The sequence below is a fragment of the Lycorma delicatula genome, chromosome 8 (assembly GCF_047948215.1).
Source record: "Lycorma delicatula isolate Av1 chromosome 8, ASM4794821v1, whole genome shotgun sequence".
NCBI classification, from domain to species: Eukaryota; Metazoa; Arthropoda; class Insecta; order Hemiptera; family Fulgoridae; genus Lycorma; species Lycorma delicatula.
The window spans coordinates 8,383,666-8,405,652 of NC_134462.1; the positions used below are offsets into that span (position 1 = coordinate 8,383,666).

The 21,987-nt window shown below is 28.8% G+C and overlaps 1 protein-coding gene across 1 annotated transcript in view; it reads left to right on the forward strand.

Moving 5' to 3' along the window:
• Afg3l2 (AFG3 like matrix AAA peptidase subunit 2) overlaps window positions 1–16,026 on the forward strand; it is a 58,803-nt gene extending 42,777 nt beyond the window's left edge. The window contains exons 12-15 of the mRNA XM_075372524.1: window positions 3,940–4,140; window positions 9,574–9,768; window positions 13,018–13,255; window positions 15,707–16,026. Of these exons, the coding sequence (XP_075228639.1) occupies window positions 3,940–4,140; window positions 9,574–9,768; window positions 13,018–13,233 (612 nt within the window). The 3' untranslated portion in view covers window positions 13,234–13,255; window positions 15,707–16,026. The remainder of the gene's footprint in view (window positions 1–3,939; window positions 4,141–9,573; window positions 9,769–13,017; window positions 13,256–15,706) is intronic.
• Window positions 16,027–21,987: the final 5,961 nt, after the last annotated feature.

Consider the following 21,987-nt stretch of genomic DNA (forward strand, 5'->3'; position numbering starts at 1 on the left):
CAAAATATAGCATGTCAGTTTGGTGAGAGGCAGTGTGTTATGTGTATGTACTCAGTTGAGGTAAAATTTTATAATCTTGTATTATTACTCATCTGTGATAGCTGATCAGTTTAAACAATGGGCCTGTATAAAATATTCTATGCAAGCCCATTGATGATATGAAATCTGCTACTGAAACTTTCAAAATGCTTTTTGAGGCTTTTGAAGAAAACTTTGGCTGGGTTGAACCTGTGGGTCTTTTATGGCAAGCTCATTTTAAAGCTGGTGATATGCCATTGAAGTTGGTTGTATTGGAGATAGTAATTAATATTAAATTGAACAATAAAAATTAGTATTCTTAACAGTACATAAATTTAAATTTATGCTTAAAAAGATTTAAATTCTAGTTTTCAACTGAGCTTACCGATCATGATTTAATTCACGCCTCATGTTTAGGTTGGGTAAGATAAACATCTATCTGAAAAAAAGATAGATAAACTTAATCAATCAGAGAGATTGGTTTTAATTTATTCATAAACAAAAATTAAGGTAAGGAATTTCTATTTAAATTATGATTGAACATTCGTTTCAAAAAGATCTTTAATAAATTTTAAAATTCAGAAAGGCTATTGTATAGTGGGTCCTTATATTCTGTTTCTTTTTTAACCATGGAACAGCATATATATCCATTCCTGACATGGTCTATGTAAGGTATTATTACGTATCGATCAGAATAAAAAAAAATTACTTATAATAATAATGTAGGGTTATAAAAAATGCCCACTAATGACAACATTTTTGAAAGCTGAACTAGAATGAAGAAAAATAAAAAAAATAAATGTACTAATTTTACGTACATTTAAAAAAATGTACACTAATTAAGAAAAGGATCATCATTCATTTTATGATAGTCTTATTTGGAAATCTAATGAAACAAATAACAAACAGGAAAGTTATACAAATAAGAAAAAATATTAATTTTAATAATGTTAATTAATGTAGGACTAATAGTATTTTTTTTAATGTTTATTGTTTGTTTCAGGTTTAAAATGTATTTGTTTTTGCTTTTTAAATCTATTTAAAATAGTTATTTGTGTTCAGATGACAATCATATTACCTTGATATACAAGGTAGTTCCTTCCATGATATTCAGGATATGAGCAAAAACCTCTTGCGTGATGAAAAAATTAATTTATGGGTTTATTTATTTAAAGAATTTCATAACAGTCAAAAACATATTTTAAAAAAATGTTTGCATTTCATAAAACTTAAATACATAAAACAAAACAAAATAAATATATGTATTGTACTATACTAAAGTTATTAACATTAGTTAGTGTTTTTTGCTTCAGAAAAATTTTGTTTTTCACTTCTTTTAAAAAATTCATAACAAATTTACTTTTTAATCTATTTGTAATGTTTTTAAATTAAATTAAGTCCATAACTTGGTGTTTGTAATAAAATAATATTTAAATCACCTTAGGTTTTATGTATTTCAAAATTATGTTTGAGTAATGTATGTTTGCCCTATTTTGAACATTTTTACATGAACTAGCTAGTAAAAAATTATATCATAAAACTTATTTTATAAACCTAGTGTAACATTTATATAATAAAAATAAAATTATAAAAACAAAATTAATACATACAAAAAAGGGTTTTATAGTGCTATAGTTTTATAGTGCTAGTATGTGCTACAAACTGAAATAAGGTGTCTTGAAAACTAGTGATTAGTTGCGGAGATCGATGGCTTTCCCCCCGCAAAGAACTGCTCAATACATCGATTATAGAAAATAAAAAAAAAATTGTAAAAGTTAAAAAGAAGTAGCAACTAGGAACACCAATGGAAAGAAAATGAACTGTATTGGTTGATACTGAAGTTGGCAAATGAGTAGCAAATGGGAAAACATATTTAAAACCGTATCTTATCCAGTTGTCAACTAATGGACTAAAAATTTGTGATGTATCACATATGGCTGTTGACTGGAAAGTGTTAATAAATAGGAGGAGGTTTTGCCTGCTAACTGAAAATAAGTCTGGGCACTTAAAAGATACTAGCATATTTATTTGGTACAGAGCTTTTTTAGGAATTTTTATATCTTAAAGGTATTAGTCAACCGATGTAAACAAGTAGTTTCTTCAGCATTTGTAAGGGTAGAGAAAATTAATTTATGGTGTATATAGTGTAAATAGTTTTCCACACATTTGTTGGTAATTATTTTAGAAAATTCACTTTGTCGCATTTTATGTTCTCTTTCTTATTGTTAGTGATTTAATATTACTTTAAATATATATTCATTTAACATACTATTTGTTAAAAGAGTGTACAAACACCATAGCCCTTTCAGTTGTGTTTAGATTAATAACTTGTAAAAAAGGGAACTTTTGACAGAAAACTTGTTTTGTTCTCTTTGCCTTCCCGCTATAAAATACTTTCATGAAAGTATTTTATTTACGAGGGATATCTCTACAGTAAAGACCGCTGGGAAATTTTTCTCCTTAAGGTTGGCGAACCTGTGTTGTTCATGGCTAGTAATAAACACACTGCATTTTTGTCTGTAAGTTGTCGCGTTGTAGTATCTTTGATTATGTGTGAGTTATTATTTTATAATATTAATAAGAAAATCGATGTTATTGCCGACTGTGACATATGTGGAGTCATGTTTCTTAAACTTTCAAAACATTAAGCCGGCTGAAATTATAAGCCATTGGTTGTTATATGTGGTGATAATGTAATGAATGACAGAAACATCTGAAAATGGTGTGAAAGGTTTAGAAATAACAGAATTAACGTGCATGACGAAGAACTTTCAGGGAGGCCCTCTATAATCATCGAGAACTTACTGAAATGCGTCAATGATGAAATCAGAAAAAATCATTGCTCAACAATTTCCGACCTGGCTTTTCTTTTTCCTGCTATTTCAAAAGCTGTTATTGGTCTCATTGTTCATGATCATTTAGACTTCAGAAAGGTTTGTGCATGTTGGGTGCCGCACATCTTAACGGAAAGTCACAAAAAAATCTGAATGAGTTCTGCTTTGGAATTTTTGATGCACTACACAGTAAAATGTGATGAGTTCCTTAATTCAATTGATACCGGTGATGAAACATGGATTTTGTATTACATGCCAGAGAGTAAACGGCAGTCAAGTGAATGTGTTATCTTCTATCACCAACCAAACCAACAAACGTCAGGGCTTAGCCATTTGGATGTAAACTGATGGCCTCACTTTTTTGGGATTGGTTTGGCATACTGCTTATTGATTTCATGCCATGTGGAACGACTATAAATGCAGAAGAGTACTGTAAAACTCTATGTAAGTTACAGCGCACCATTTAAAATCAGTGATGTGGGAGGCTGACTGACGGTTATCCTGCTACACGATAATGCATATCCACATGTTGCGGGTGTGATACGTGATTTACTGAGAACATTTGTATGGGAAATTTAGAGTCACTCCACCATATAATCCGTACTTAGCTCCTTCTGATTACTATTTGTTTGGGTAATTGAAAGAATTTTTAAGTGGTAAGCAATTCGCAGGTGACAGTAAACTTAAAAATGCTGTTAATCAGTGGCTAAATGGACTGGCGGCAGAAGAATACGACCAGGGTATATTGAAGCTGGTGTATTGCTATGATAAATGTATTAATTCATGTGGCAATTATATAGAGAAATAGTATTAGGTATGTAGTTTAAGAGAAATAAAAAAATATTTATAAAGTTTTCAGAATAAATCTTTTTACATTTCTTTACTTTAGAGATATCCTCTCATATATTTAAATAGTTGTGATTTCTGTCATTTTTTTGTTCTACATTAATGTGATTGGTGATTGGTGTAACTTTGTAAGTATCTGTTTATGAATTATTTTTTGTTGTGTTTCTCTTGCTTTACTACTTTAACTATAAACCCATGTTCTGTATTAATATTTTCATGATTCTAACATTTTTATTTGTAGGTTTCTATTATACCAAGAGGCAAGGGTCTGGGTTATGCTCAGTACTTACCAAAAGAGCAGTTTTTATATACAAAAGAACAACTTTTTGATAGGATGTGCATGACTCTTGGTGGACGTGTCTCAGAAGAAATATTTTTTAATCGTATATCTACCGGCGCACAAGATGATTTGAAGAAAATTACACAAAGCGCGTATGCTCAGGTAAGTAATATTTTTAGAATGTTGCTTTGAATGTTTTTGTAAATATATTAGGCTTTAATAGAGAAAATTCTATTTGTGTTGGGTTCATCTTTTGAATTACATTTTGTTATAATTTTTCTGGTTATAAATAATGTCCATTGTCACAACACAATTTTACACTCACAAATACACTCTTATGTAACAAGTTTTGTTCATTCAGAACCAAATCCCCAAATAATGCTCATTATTATACTTTGAGAATAACAGAATTAAATTTACCTTTAAACCTTGGTCAATTTGTGAAATATCCATCACATTCATAGTTAAAACTAGATAAGAATAATTTTATTTAAAAGAGACATAATGTATCATGGTTTATCAAAATTAATCTATTATAAAATTTTACTCTTTTACTGATTAATTTTTACTATAAAACTTTGTTAAACTTTCTTATGCGGATGAAAAAAAGTGAGAAAATATCTAAAAATATTCATAATAATGTAATACTTAAAGAAAGTTACTATTTTTGTCTTCCAAATCTCAAGATATACAAAATTATTTTTGTAAAAATTTTAAAGGTGTTTAAAAAAATTTATTTTAAAATTTTATAAGCTTCTTTACTGAACATTCTTGTTTGAATTTATTCGGTCTAGGAGAGTGTTGGGAAAAGTTAACAAAAAATAAAAGGAACACACAGCTCGTATTTGCCAAAAGAAATTGGACTTTAATTTGAAAGAAAACAAATGAACTTATGTTAAATCATAACCGTAAAAAAAATTAAAAGAAATTAAGAAATAAACATAACTTAATTCTATATAAGAAATATTAGCTGAATCAACATATGAATAATGATAATAAATGAGAAAATACATGAATATATAATTTTCAAATACACATTTTGAAAATCTACAATTTAAAGAAGGCCTGAAAACAAGAGTACATACAGCACCTTATTTACAATTATATACTTAGAAAAACAAAACATCAATAAACGTAGTATGACTGGAAAACTATTGCATTAACCACATATTCTGTAATAATGAAAATTAGCAATGAACAGATGTCATTAACTTAGAAAAATAAATTACAATAATTCCAGTATAAAAAAGAGTTAATTACAATATAATCACATTAAAATAAGTAATAATATATAAATAGAGTTCATTTTGGTAAATAAGCATTCTTGAAAATATAAAATTACAAGAAGTCCTAAAACATAACTGCACATCAGGAGTAATTTGCTTTAGGTTAATTTAAGAGCAGTATTATGAATACAGTTCATGAGTAGAAAAGGATTAGTCTCGGCGATTAACAAGTTACAAGATAAAAAGATAGAGTAAATTACAATAACAACAAATTGTAATAATTAAGCACGTAAAATATGTTGCACCTGAACAATGACATAACCTTATTTAAGCCACCTGCCGTGACTGCACTTAAGTGAATAAATGGTTTTTTAAACCAAACTTGAAATTGAAATGCATAATGTACGATTAACTGAATGTTACACAAATTTTACTGATAAAATAACCGTTTAACGTAATAAATAATGAAAATTGAACTTGCCTGTAGCATACAAATATTAGCAAGAGACGAACTCGTGAATGAAGGTAAATGAATACATCCAGTAATCATGGACATAGTCTGCAGTGGTGTATCAGGAATACAGGGGTGAAACGTGGTTTAGAGGTTGAGCAGGACGTGGCATCTCAAATATGTAGCAACGAGTTAGGAGAGATTCTGCATCGATGAAATTGTAGTAAGCAGCTGGAGAAGATTTGGCGTCGATAGAATTGGCAGTTTGTAGTGATTGGCACACATTTAACGGAGACGTAATATACTGAATTGGAAGAGTAACTTAACAAAGAAACGAGGCAAAACAAAACATAGAGATCGGTGAAATCACGAAACAGTGACAAGTAGAACTAGAGAATATTTCGACAAAGAAATACCGCAACGTTTATAAGAGTATGAAGACGACAAAAGTATTAACAGTATATGAGAGAACATCGAAACCTGGTCCTCCAAGGCTGGAGGACCTGGATCCACGCAACGTGAAAGTCAGGACTAGAATGAACAAAGCTGGCGTGGTGAGAAGTAGGGGAAGCGAACAAAGCAATGGACAGAAGAGTGTGTGTGTGTATTGACAACAAAAGTAGTGTCTAAGTGTTAGTATGAGAACGAATAGAGAAAACGTGTGGAATTCAGGAACGAAGACAAAACAAAAATAATTTACAAGCAAGCAGACCACTAAAGAATTACGTAAGACTGATAAAATAATTTCTGAATACGCAAGTTGAAGAAATGACATCAGGGCAGACAAAGAGAAATAGACTTCTAGGAACTATGACAATATTGAAATTTGTGAGAATAAAAAAAAACACTTAAGAATAATATATATATTAAGACTAAACAGCAATAAATAATGCGTGATAGAAATAAGTTGACACCAATATGATGATGCAACAGTCAGTCAAGCTGGAGCCTGAGAGAAATGATATCGAAAACAAACCCAAACAACCTATTTAAAAATACATGTAGATAAGCCTTACAAAAATGCAAAATAAAATTACCAAGCCTGTAAACTACAAGACTCCTCGACCATAACCTTGAATTCATTGGACTAAAACAACTTTACGCAATGGCGTAAACAGAGAGAATTAATGGTGCCATTGTATTAAATGCGGCCTTTTTCAACATTACAATAAGAAATCCAGGTTTCATCTGTGGTAACAATGTAATCAAATGATTTATCACCTTCATTTTCATAATTAGTGCCGCAAAAGTTCATGTGCTGCAGCAAGACTTTTTCTTGAATGGCACCCACTTGGCACACAATTTTTTATAATCCAATTTTTCAGTCAAAACTTCATAAATCAAAGACCATGAAACATCAAAGGCAATTGTGACGCGGTGAAGCACCAGTTTTCCTAAATTTTTTTTGTCGGCATTTTCAATAAAAATCATTGCCAGCCGTCTGCTACATTCTTCATCATGAATGGTTCATCCTTCTTGAAATGAACATCACCACTGTCTTACTTTAGCATCATTCACAATATTTGGTTCACATTTGCCTGTGAATTTCAGCTGCAAAATTCTTTTTTCTATCAGAAATCAATTTGCCGTCAAAAATTCATGAATATAAACAACAAAATGATTAAGTTGTTGCTAACAGCTTACTATTGAAATAACTGAGCTATGCTAGCGAGATCTGTTTGCATCACATGTATAGGTGGCAAATTTAAAGTGGACCTTACTTTAAAAAGATGCCTTGTATTATAAAATTGCACAAATAAGAAGTGCATTTACAAGGACAACTTGTAAAGCTTTGTATATTATTATTAGTTTCATATTTGCATTCCATTTATGTGGCATTATAAGAAATTTTATGAATATTTTTTTGTTTTTAAGCACTAACACCCACTCATGATTATCATACAGGTTAGATTTACAAGTTTGTATATTATGAAATAATATCACACCAAAATGGTTTTCATACATGTTTTCCTTTTTTCAAAAAGATCAACAATGTTACCTATACATGTGATACCTCTATTACAAATAATAAATTTTCATTGAAAATTATTATGCTTCAAGCATCTTTGCCAATGATGATTATTAGAGTTTATCTTTAACTGCTACAGTTTATATTAATAATATAATATAATAGTTAATATAGAATAACAATAAACAGACAAGAAAAGGATTGTGATTACTATGTATGCATCACATACATCTACTAACCATACTATTACGCCACACTGTACTGCTGCTTCAGTAGCTTTTTATTGAACATTAAATAACCTGTACTGTTGCAGAAGATTTGTTACTCTCTCCTATTAGTTCTTAAACCTTTTCAGAAACAAAAAATTCAACATCGTCTTCTAGGAGTATTGAAAAATAGCTGTTATCGCTTTTTACCGTTGGATTAAACATTCATTGTTGTGTAAAAATTAATAGCAGTTCAGGCATGAAATTTTAACATTATTGCAAGATAGGTTTTTGGCAAAAAATAATGGAACATTTTAATTAAAACTATCACGCAGGATAATAAATTAAATCGCTTACCTATTCTAAAAGCAGTCACAGTCTTAACATTATAGTCAGATAAATAAATACTTAAAAAATTTATAAATTTTTATAATACTAAAACTCCTAATAAAGTTGTAAAACATAATTCACTAATTGAGACATTTTTTAGTTTTTAAACCATTTTCAGTTTTGGTTTTTAATGAAGGTAAAAAGTCTTCTTGATTTTTAATTAATTTTATTAACACAGTTATTAGTAACATTTAATAGAGAGAAGAGAAGATTATCAGGCCTTTTGACTTGATAAATATTGTACAAATCAGTCAAAAAATTTGATGTTAATGTTTAAGAACTGTATTTCTGTTAGAGGCATGTATAAAATAATAAAAACAAAAAGGATATTCTAAAGTAAATATTTCTTGTTTATTGTGAGAAGTGTTGTATAACAAAATTAATTATAATTAATTAGGTTAATAAAATGTTAGGGTTACTTAAAAATTATTGAAACCTGGTTGTCCTATTTAGATTATAGCTATATCAATCAAACTATATCAGTGCAAGATAGTTGAAGGTAGTTGATCTGACAGGCATATAATGACAGACAACATAGCACTATTTCTGTAGGATGTTCTTATGTTTAATCAGCAGCGTAATGCATCTGAATTTCAAAGAATTCTATTCATGATGCATGCCTTAACAACTGGCTGAGGAACAGAATGAATTGAATGGGCCGTTGCCACATCTGTCTAGGTGTTATCATGAAAAAGACATGGCCAACAGGATTATTACTACAGATGAATCATAAGTGCGTCATTATCAACCTGAATCGATTGTGGTTCATTGAAATGGTAACATCCTTCAGTTACATGTATCATCAGTTTTAAAGAGATTCAAGCAAGGTTTCAACAGTGAAAGCTGGAAATCTGATTTGTTAGTGGTAGATTTTATAGTATTTTCATAGGTTATGAATGAAGACAACGCCTTGTTGCTTGTTGAATATTGGTTTAATGAATTGTCGTTTTGACATTTTGATAACGTGTAATTGAACATTTAATACATAACTTTACACATATAATTAAACTTAATAATATATAACTTATACTAATAAACTAAGCGTTCATCCGAACATGTCCGTCTGGACTGAAAGTGCATAAGACCGCTCTGGAACGGATTCTAACGTAGAATGCTAGTACGAGCTAACTTTCCGGCGAGTGCTAGCACCCACTAGATCGCAAGACCAGACGGTTTGACGTGGAACGAACAGTTAGTTTATTTGTTTTTTCAGTTATCAATTTTTATTTAAAATTTATTAAATTTCTGTTTTTATTAAAATTATGCCTAGATTATTTCCGTTTGTGTATCATAATTTTATAACTGCTGTATTTATTTTTAAAGCGTTTATTTTGTGTTTTTTTTGTTATGTAGGTTGCACATTATGGTATGAATGAGAAGGTAGGTAATGTTAGTTTTGATATGCCACAACCAGGTGAAATGGTCTTGGAAAAACCATATTCTGAACAGACCGCACATATGATTGATACTGAAGTTAGAACTTTAATTGATTGTGCCCATAAGCATACCATAAGTCTACTGCAACAACATAAAGAAGATGTCATTAAGGTAACTAATTTGATTATTTCTTAAATTAGTAAGCATATGAAATAATGAAAAAGAGGAATATCTTGTTTTTATGTGTATTTGTAACCCTGCACAGGAAATATGTATTAATATATTTGTTGTGATATTTTACCCCAAAAATTAGTGTATACATGTATTGCAGGATATCTGAAAAAGAAAATGCAAAATATTTCAATTCATAGACCAATTCATGGGGTATATATGAAGTTGGCTGAAACATAATCCAGAATTGGTCATAAATCAGAAATGAAAAGAGATAGTTAACTGTAAAAGATTTGGCATAAAAGTACATTTTATGCTATAAAAACTTATTATTTTTTCATGTAGTGACCTGTTACAGCTACACATTTATCCCAATGATGAAACGGTTTTCTCATTCCATCATTGAAGAATGCTGGCAATTTTTTCTTGATCCAGAACCTCATCCGTGATGAAATGAATACCCTTAATATCCGTATTTATTTGCAGAAAAATGAAGAATATGGTGACAAAATCTGGTGAGTATGAAGAGTGTGAAATAGGTTCAAATTTCAACTTCAGAAGAGCCTCAGCAGTTGGATGTAATGCTGTGGCTGAACATTATTGTGTTGTGAAATTATCGTAGATAAATGTTATGGAATTATCGCTCTGAGGACTGTTGAATGCAACACGTATATCTCCTAAGTTGCTTAGAAGCTCTTTTTGGTGCTTCTCATCAGTCAAAAAAACTATTGTACCATTATGAGGTTCATCTTCAATGTCCGTTTACCAAATTCTAATGTACAAAATTTCTTATTGTACACCTACTCATAGTACTTCTATTTTTTTCTGTTTAGCCTTCAGCTCTATTATAAGGTATTACTTCAGAGGTTTAATGAGGATATATATGAATGTAAATGAAGTGTAGTCTTGTTCAGTCTTAGGTGAACATTCCTGAGATGTGTGTTTAACCAACCACCAACCACCAACCACCAACCACCAAAGAACACCGGTATCCATGATCTAGTATTCAAATTCATATAAAAGTAACTGCCCTTACTAGGATTTGAATCTTAGAACTCTCTACTTCAAATTCAGCTGATTTGTGATGACGAGTTCACCACTAGACCAACCTGTTGGGTTTACTTATAGTACTTCAATTAACAGTTTTATCACCATAAACAACTTTTAGACAACAATGAATATTGCTTATATTCACTTATTCCATTGTTAAAAGTTCAATCACAGTAGATTGTTTAGAAGTGTTGGCATAGCAGGCTTATTCAGCTTTATAACAGTGACAAAGTGAGAGGGCATGGGTCAGTGATTTTTGGAATGTTAGTAGTAGGAGGATGAAGCTACAAGATGGGAGCACCTATCAATTTTTTCAACATTTTGTTCTGTTACAATGCACTAGATAGTGAATCTTTGAGAACTGCATCAAACCAGTCAAATGACTGAAGACAAAAAAAACATTCCAGTGTGCATTTACATGTCAGCTGTCCCTCAAATAACTGTGTATTAGTAAACATGTTAAAATGCTTGGGAATTCAAGAACAAATAAATATGTAGCCAAGAATTTGAAAAGTTTAATGATTCTGTTTTTATATTCCATTTGTCATTTTGTGAGGCCTATATATTTTTTGTTTCTTATTTGTTAGGAATAGTTTAGTGACAATATATGCTTTAAACATAATGTTTCTTTTGTTACCTACTGGATTCTTTTGTTAAAATTTTCTGTCATCAATTTATTAAACCAAAAATATATTTATTATATTAGAGTTTTATAAAAAAGGATTGTCTTTTGATCTTAAAACATTTTTTTTTGCTATGAAAAATGATTTACAACTGGTTGCAAATTACTTGGAATTTATTCTTCCAGAATTTTTTGAAACTATTTATGCATCTCCTTCATGAAATATTGGTAAATTTTTTTAGTGGCACCTGTTTTAAGATGGTTGTATATGTAATTAATATTATATTTGATAAATGTTCTAGTTTGTTCATTTAGAGTATTATGTTAAATGTAGTGTGATGGTAAATTTCATATTGTTCAAATGTTCACAGCAATAAATACTACATTCAAACAGACCTAATGAGGCATTTGTAGCCTCCTGGCTAAAATATAACCTGCAATATAATCTGTGTAATTAGTCAAATTACAATTATTTAATTAAGATAGCATTTACAACCCAAGAAGTCAGCCTGTTGAACAAGAGTCTAGAATATTCTAATAATAGTTACATACATATTTTTAATCCTTGACATTGAAAATCAATTCCAGTAGCAATGATCCCATATAAAATTACCAAATTAACTTTCATCACACCACTCGCTACTAAATTTCATAAACCAAATGAAATAAAAATAGTCGGTAAACTCAACAAAAATAAACTAATACACATAATGTAGCAACACTTAGGTAAGTTAATATAAATATCTGAAAATAGAGACATGCTCAATTTAAAACTTAAAAGACTGATTAACACACTTATCCACAACACAGTTTTTCATTCCACACAGCACGAACATGCACCTACTTAAAAACATGTACATTGCCTGATATATCACTTAGACCAGCCCTAATCAGGCTTACACACACACAAACACATACACACGCACGCATGCACGTATGTATGGCTACTCACCCAAATTTATGAGCAATTGTTACCTTAAAAACTCATAAACAGGGACAAAAAACATTAAACAACAATCATTCAAAATTTTTTACATTTTTAGGAAAGAAGGTTTTTGTGTTACTTCCAGAATGCCATTGTCACATGAACTGAACCATGAGTGTAACAAATCAAACTGCAGTTACCATACTAATTACTACATCAGATAAATGTACACTCCCCAGATACAAAGAACACTTATGCAAGTATTAAAAACTACAGAATCAACCATTATTAATCACAACATTCAGATTTTATATATAGCGCATAAAAACATAACTTCAATAAACTTGAGCAATATAAATTTATAGGTGCGCTAACTTTAGTGTAAACACTATATATACTAACCAAATACAATGCAAATTAAATATTACACTCTACACTATAGAGATTTCCTAATTATTTAGGGATGCTATTAACAGCATTATTAGTGTTAACTCCACTGAAGGAGTTAGCTATTATAAGGAGTTATCTAAAATAATTATCTATTTTCAGAAATATTTTCGGGAAGGGTAATTCACATGTTAATTGAAGGTGATAATTTTGTTTATTTAACTGTTTCATAAATCAAATTAACAAACTCTTCTGTGGTAACTAGGTAGCTGAACGGTTATTGAAAAAAGAAATATTGAGTCGTGATGATATGATTGAGTTACTTGGGCCTCGACCATTCCCTGAAAAATCAACTTATGAAGAATTTGTTGAAGGAACTGGTTCATTTGAAGAAGATACTGAATTGCCAGAAGGCCTTAAAGAATGGAACAAAGATCGAACTTCACAAGATGAACAGTCTGCTCAAAAGAAGAATAATTGAAATAAATGAATTAAAATTGCAGGTAAGTTTTAATCTTAATTAATAAACAATTTCTGGTGGATAGAACTGAGTAATGAAATTTCATGTTTTATAGATGATACCACCAAAGATTTATAAGCAATTCATACACATATGGGACAGATTGATGCATACACTCTTGCCTAAATGATTATAGTATAAACAATCACTGCAAAACATAGTACAAGCCATTACTACCAGTTATGGACAAAATATTACATAAAATACTTTAACAAAAACAAATACTTAAAGTAAGTACTTTATACTTTTTGTTCACAAACATTCAAAACAAATTGCTAACATTTAAAAAAAAAGAAAAAAAAGGCAATTTTTTGTTACTGGTAAACTTTAGAAATTTCTCTCTTTCATCAAAATAGATAACAGACATAAAAGATAAAAACAATTAAAACTACTCCTGAAAATGTTCTAATGATGAACTGCTATCAGACATGCTCAATTCAGTGTCAGTTGCTATCAGTCAGTTTGTCCAATTTCATCAAGGAAGAAATGTAACCATTATTATAATATTTTCAATTTAGTAAGGGTTTAACCAGCAGAGAATTTTGTTGAATGCAGCTGCAGTATGGAGAGAGTGGTTTGAATGGAAGCAAGATCTTTGATTAGTTCTAAATTGACCCTACAAAGATTTGATTGCTTTTTTAAAATAATTGTTGGAGATAGCGTCACTGTCGTATTAGTGGTATATTGGTGGTGGGAGGCGTTCAGACGAGTGAGTGGTCAGTCGCATATTAACAACCATGATCCTGGTTGCTGGCTCCACTCAGTGCAGTTAAATAGATATTTGTCATTAATCATTGTCAATACATCATACGTTTTTATAACAATGTGTTTATTTTCTTCATCATCTCAGAATTAAAAAGCTGGCGGGATTGAAGGAGTACCTATTACACATAATTAACTTCAAAATTAATTTCAAAAGTAATTATTAGCACTCTTCAAGTGGAATTTCCAGTAGTAGTTTGTGTTAATGGTGTCTTTACTAAAAAAAATAGGAAATTTCCTTAAGCATGTAATCAAGCAATCTAATTTGATCTCTGTTGTATTTGTTTAATGTACTGTTTTTTATCTAATTTACTTTTTCCTAAAATTCATATTGTTCAACTGTATTGAGATATTGGTTCTATTTATTCGACTTATGGATACTGGTTTTATATTACTATTTTTTTAATATTCATTATATGTCTTATTTCTGAGATGATTTGCAAAAGTACTGAATAGTACCTGTCATTGTAGTAATTCCAATCACTGCATTTGTAATTTATGTATTAGGTGGTATGTTTGTTACTATATATATTTTTTTAGTTTGATGTATAAACTTGTGTATTTTGTTATTGGTTTAAAAAGTGGTATAGAAATATTTCCTGAAAAGATTGAAAATCTTATATTACTTTAGGTTGATATATGTCAGTATAGTGTATTTTCTTTCATTAGTTAAATTTTTTGATTTTGTTCTACATTTTATATAACATGTCTATAAGTTTGGATAGGTGAATCTTAATCTATGTTGGATGCTGTTGTATTGAGTTCTCAGTATAGTTTTTGACTGATATAAAAGTGGTTATTAGGCAGTTAACATACCTAAGAATGTTTATACTGCATCTAATTGGGGTGTGTTATCAGTAGGTGTCATTTGTAACGAGTTTTCTGTGTATTTTAAAATTGTGTTTGGTATCTGTTTTGGTTGTGGTGATGCAAAAGAAGTTAAGTATAATTTTTTGTGTTCATATTGGGCAGTTAATATATATGGGTCTAATTTAGCATTGGATATATCTTATGTTTGTATAAAAATATTTCAACAGAGTCTAGAAATAGACTATGAACCCATTGCTAGGACTACTTGAATGTACTTTTTGTTATACGTGAAATTAAATTTTTCTTGTATGACCCGTGTTCAGAGTTATAATTTCAGTGTTAGTTCTGGTAGTGATTTTTCATTTTTTTATGGATTCATATTGTTTATTGATAGTTCTTTGACAATTATGTTAATGTAAAAATTGCCTTTACTGAAGGATGGGGCTATGGAGTTATGTAGGGGGGGGGGAGAGAGAGAGAGAGAGAGAGAGAGAGAGAGAGAGAGAGAGAGAGTCCTTAAATTTTGTCAATAGTTGTTTTTTTGTTGATTATGTACAAGCTGCTTTCAAATGTTAAGTTGATGTATTTGCTTAATTTGTGGGGGTGGGGTGTAGTACAGTCAACTGGTGTGTCTGGTGTCTGAGTTTTGATTTGTGCTTTTAATGTGTTTAAGAAAACATTTATTAATTAACTTAAAAATATTTGAAAATTAAAATGCTTTAGTAAAGTAAAATGTACTTTTTAAAAGACGCTTTTGTAGTTAGTAATTTTTCTTAATTTCAAAATGATTAATTGAATGATATCCAATGATTCATTGGACTACAGTTCATGACTGATGTAATGAATTGGATTTTTTTTCCAGATATTTCTTCAGCCGTTGGAATTAGTTGAGGTAGATTGATATATATGTTTTGTACAATTTAGTAAAAATATTTTTTCTTCTCCAATTTCTACTGCTAAACCTTTGCTGATAATAATACATTTGTCGTGAAGATGCATTGTGATTTGGGCAACAACTTCAGAAGCTGTTACTGCTGCTGTGCACTTCGTTTAATTGTACTTGACTGTATATCTTTATTTCATTGCTATGCATTATTGTGTGAATGTTCATTATATACTAAATAATAATGATATTATAGAAAAGAATTTAATTTTAATAAATAATAATATAGGTATAAACAATTTTGTACAGAAATTATTTTATCTCCTCAATCAATTTCATATTATTGTTTTAAGAGTTGTTTGGCAGAAAATCTTTTTTAATAACAATTCAAATTAAAGTGTTGTACTTGTATACTGCAGTAGATACAGTGTAAAGAGTACGTAGCTTATGTAACAAATTTATTAATAAGAAGCAGTTCAAGTTTGTAGTTCTGATTCTATCTCCATTGGGGTGTATAATTGAACCATTATAAATCAGTTTGGTACTTCACTATAATTATGAGGATGGAATTTTTTTCGGAGCCTGAACCTGTACCCAGGTATTTAGTATCAGGTGTTATTTAGCTCCCAGGTGTTATTTAAGGAAAAGCAGGTCATTGCAGTTTATATATTTCACTGGTAAAAAAGAATGTTAAGTAATGTGCTGCTGCCACCATCCTAGGTTTAATTATTGCCAAAGATTTCCTTAATGATTATGGGAGTCGTAGAAGGGGCCTTTAAGTGCTGCTTAAGAGGGGGTTTCATATTTTTTACAATCCCTCTTTGGGTAGATTTTCAATATTCAACTATTACCTTACCTCCTTGATCCCTTTCTTCCTGGTGGTGGTGTTTGATGGATGTTGCTAAAATCTGTGGCTCTCAGTCAAATCAGAAAGTTGTATCATTTGTTATTAGTGGGGAAAGTTTAGTATATACGCAAAACTCAAGAATTCTAATTAAGTGACTGTACAAGAGACCCAAATGTTGAAAGTGAGAATTAGTGCTGGGCTCAACCACATAATGCATGCATTCATATTATTTTTTCATTAATAGCGTGAATTTAGAAATAGAATATTAGTTTAAATGAGCTAACATATTACAGATTTACATGCAGTTTATATTTCATTAGTAAAAAAAAAATCTATGAGTAATGTGATATATGATGTTAAAATATTATGATATTTTATGACAGTTAAGATATAATTTATTTTACAGATGTAAAATTATTGCAAAAATTACCATGATGAATTAGTTAAAGCTTAGCTGTTAATTGTTCAACATTGTGTTGCATTGGTTATTCAAATAGTATATACCAGAAAATTTTACCTGTAGAGTAAAAGACTAATGATAGTAGTAGGAAGTTCAGTTATAAACTACATTTTTGATTATAATTCATTTCTTCTATCTTGTTAGAATCAATCATGTTGGAAATTTTGAATCTTGATTCATCGATGAAAATCTACTTTTGTAGCTTCAAATTGTATTCATTCTCCCAATATGAAGAAGCATTGGGAGATCAATTCCATTAAAATTTAGATTTTAAATTAGTTAATAAATCTAAAAGGATAGTAGAAAACTGAAAGACAAGGTATATTTATAGATAACTCTTGTTCTGTTATCTTGATAGATATAATTAGGTTACTGAAACTATGAGTGGTCCTCATTTTCACAAAGAAAAAGTGTTTAACTGAAATTTAATGTACATAATAATTGAAAATCTACTTTGGCAATTGAAAAATTAAAGGATATGGAAGCTAGAAAGCAATATAATTTTGGCACTTAATGTATTTTTCTGCAATACTGACAGATTCAAATATCATACTGTAATTATTTACAAAAAATGTTCTCTCTTGAAAAATAATGTTGGTGATAAAGCTTAAGTTTTAAGTGTTTAAAAATCTATTTTGTTAGTGGAAAACTAAGGTTGGCTATTCTCATTCTGCTATTCCAATGATTTCTTTCTTTTTTCCTTAGAGAAAAGAACTACATTTTTAAGCAGCAAATATCTACAGATTACTGGAAAATTAAAAAGATATGAATGCCAGATTATAATATTATTCTGCTGTTCCACTTACTTTCACTACCCTAATATGTTGAATTAGAGTAGTTTGAAGCCATAAATAGTGTTGACTCTAGTAGTGCAAAGCGGTTGCTTAATGCTTAAAATCTATGAATTATTTATTTTTATACAATAAGTAATGAAGGTTACAAAAGTTTGTTTTATGTAACTTTCTGGGTTTGAAGCAGAAGAAGAACAAAGAGGCTCTTGTGGGATAATCTGATAGTGACAACCACATTATATACAACTGGAAATATCAAGAAGTAATAACATTATTATATCATTTCATAACAATTTTTATTCGCTATCTTTTTTTTAAATATATCTATAGTAATTAACTACTTTACATTATACAATACTTATTCAATTTAAAAATAATACAATAATATTAAACTTTTTTTTAAAGAATTTTTTTATTAAATTTTATTAACATTAACTTTTAAAAAACTATTACAAAACTAGCAAACTATGTCATATATTTATTTTACATACATACATTTATACATACATACATAATATACACACAAAATATGCGCTGTATAAAATCAAAACAGATAAAATTTCTACAATCAGTTGGGTTTGGTAGGAACTCGCCTAATGTAACTCAATATTCATTACCTGAATCATATAACCATTTTATATTCCAAAATTTCTCTTTCTGTTTCTTGAGATAATTATATATTTTTCAGTTTTTATTACTTAAACTTACTAGTAAAGGAAATTATATAAAAATTGTGTTTATATCGCATGTGTGTTTATGTGCTTTTGTGTATACTGTTGAATACATTTAACACAATTGTGTTATATGAATGCTTAAGAGTACACCTTATTTATTCTTCTGAATGTTAAAATGAGAAGATAAAAATTGAAGGTAGAATACATAAAACAATAACTGACCAATAAAAGAAAAACATGTTCACAGTGTAAAATTTTAAAAATAAAATCCTACTTTGGGTATGGTAACAGTTTCAAAAAGTAAAAAAACTGATTTTTATATAATTAAACAGATTTAATTTAATAAAAAATTAGATTAATTTAAAAATGGAACATTGCACTTATATAGTTCACAATTTTAAATTACAATAAATTTGTAGGTAAAAATATTCAGGCTGAATTGATCCAAATTTACTAGTAACCCATAATTTACTGAAAATATTTCTTGTATGAAATAATCTTACTGTTATAGTAGACTTATGTATGGACCCATCTGCTAAAGACTTTTTGTAGCCTCTCTAGTGTTACAGAAATCCTGATCGGTGTAAAAGGAACAGGAGTTAATGACATTCAGTTCCTTTCTTCTAATTTACGTATCCCAGCAATTGATTGGTCACTGAATTGATTTCAGATCTAATAGTCCAACAGTGCTGTTTCTACAAGCATCACTTTTCCTTATAATTCTGGCAGGGGATTATTATTATTTGTCATGGAATTATTATTGTTTAGAATGGTTATGCCCATTTTAAGATATATAAAAAAAAATTACTGACTGCAACACAAGCATGCACACTCACACACAGCGAAAAAAAGTAAAGCTAAAAATGGTATAAAGGAAATATATAACAGAAATGAGATACAAATTAATTAAAGTGAAAAATCTACCTGGTTGTCTTTTTTTATAGTACTGTATCATTTACATAATGGAAATGTACAAAATATCTAATAACAATGACATTTAATTTTAAATAAAATTATAAATTTAATTAATAAACATTTTTTTAATATATATATGAATTGTTATTCAGTATATTTTAATAATGTATTATAACTGAAATTATAAAATATTATCTGTTTACGTATTATAATATTTATAATATTCAATTATTTGTTATTTGTCATAGTATCTTTGTATTTGGTTTACTGCAGATTTTTAAATTACTATAGTCTAAACCAAATTTTTTTTGGATATAAATCCATTTTCTTTTTTTTATTGAATAAAGTGTATCATTATTATGCAGTACCAATACAAATACACAGACTTTCAACATGAACAAAATAAATAGATTATTAAGCACCAATATATATATATATTTCTTATAAGAAAATTTTTATTCCTTAAAAAATTATTACCAAAGCTGAAGATGTGGGCATTTGTGAGAACAACTCAGAAGTAATATGAAATATAAACGATTATCATCAAAAAGGTGTTTACATTAAAAAAAGTGTTATATATTTATACAAAATTAGTACATTAAAAAAATAAAGTGGTAATAATAGGTAAGTTAATTTCCAATGATAAAATTTCATTTATTTTAAATAAATTAACCACTTGCAATAAGAATATATAATAATTATTCTAATAGCATCCATATAAATTTATCATTATACTTTTTACAAACATTACAAATAATACAGTTAAAATTATTATCTTTAACAATACGTAATAATATAAAACATTTATCGCAGCATTATAGTATTATTACATAATAATTACGCCAACGTATTAATATAATAAATAACATTTATATATTTACTTGTCTAATAAAATGCATGTAGTACATAGAATAAGTAAAATACTGCTTTATGTTTGATGTCAGAATCACAACTGTGGTGACTGGGTTGAAGCAGAGGGAAAAAATTCAGTCAAAATGCCTGTTCAGTTTTCTTCAACACAAAATATCTATCTACAAGGAACATTGAATAAGAATAATAAAGGTACACTAATACTACTAACTAAACAGAAACACTATCATAAATAAAGTTGTGTATTAAGTCACAAACCCTGGATGAATTTACTAATTTAATTACGTTTAATGTTTTGAGGTAGTCATTCTTCAAAATATTTAACTGAAAATTCGTCTTGTATAGGGAAAAGAAAATAACTTTATTTTTGATAAAAAGATAAAGATATTTAAATATGTGAAGAACTTGCAGAAGTATGCTGTGGCAATGTAGTTTCATTATGGCATTATATGATTAAAAGATTTGAGATAATCATTTGTTAATAAAGAAGAAAAATCTGGGAGATCACACTTGTCACATTCCTGAAGTGAATGTCTTGTTAAAGAACATTTAAGCTGATTAAATATATTATTTTTCACATCATTTATATTAACTGTTTGTTACCTACTTGGGTAACCTCAAATAAAAATTGGGTTTCTTTCAGAAACCCAATTTTTTTTGAACCCACGGAATGAATTGAAGTTCAATAAATAAGTATTTCTATAATTGCTGTATTGTTGTGAACAGCTGTAATATTGATTTTGTTACCTGATATGGACACATTTATCTACTGCAATAGGTCTCAGGAAGAAAAAAATTCAAAATATAATCCATCCACAATAGTTCTGGAATAATTAAATACTTATCTCAGTGAATTACTTTAAAAAAACCAATTAACAACACTAAATTGAAACTCTGCATTGTCAATGAGAAGCTACCTTTGGATATTGATTGGAATGGATTATTACGATATCAAGCTTATGAGTGTTGGTGCAATTCCCTGTGGAGTGTTTCTTTCAAATTTAGCCTTTCATCCAGTTATATAAAAAAAAAAAAAATACAAAGTGAATTGTAAGCTGAGTGGTATGAGAGAAATCTTTTTTTCAAATGTATCTTATTTCTAGAAGTTCATTCCTGGTCACCATAGTTAGGAAATTCAAACATCACCAATTTCTCACATATTCTAACAAAACATTAATGCAATACACAATCAGTAATTAATTAATTATTAGAAATTACATTATAGTTACATAAAATTATTTATAAATACAACAACTACAGATAACAGTTACTAAAATGGTATTATGTATTTACTTACAAGTAAAATAGAGTAATTTAATGCATTTAGAATTCATTGTATTTTTCTTATTATTTTTTAAAATAAACTTCTTATAATCTAATGTAGAGCCATCTACTGCAGGGTTTACTATTGCAATTTAATAGTTGATAAAGTTATTATGAGTTAATTGTGATAACAGTTAATTTTTATACTAAGTACAGTATATTTTTATTAACCAACTTTGTGATCATTAATTCACTAAAACATTATACCAAAATGTTTGATGCTATATATCTCTGGGAATATTTAACAAAATAAATAAATAAATTCATATATATTTATATTTTAAATAAATTATTATAAATTGTTACAATTTAACAGTAAGTGATTATTATGCGGTATGTAAACTTGTAATTTACTTAAAGCTTAGTGATTCTGCAGGCAG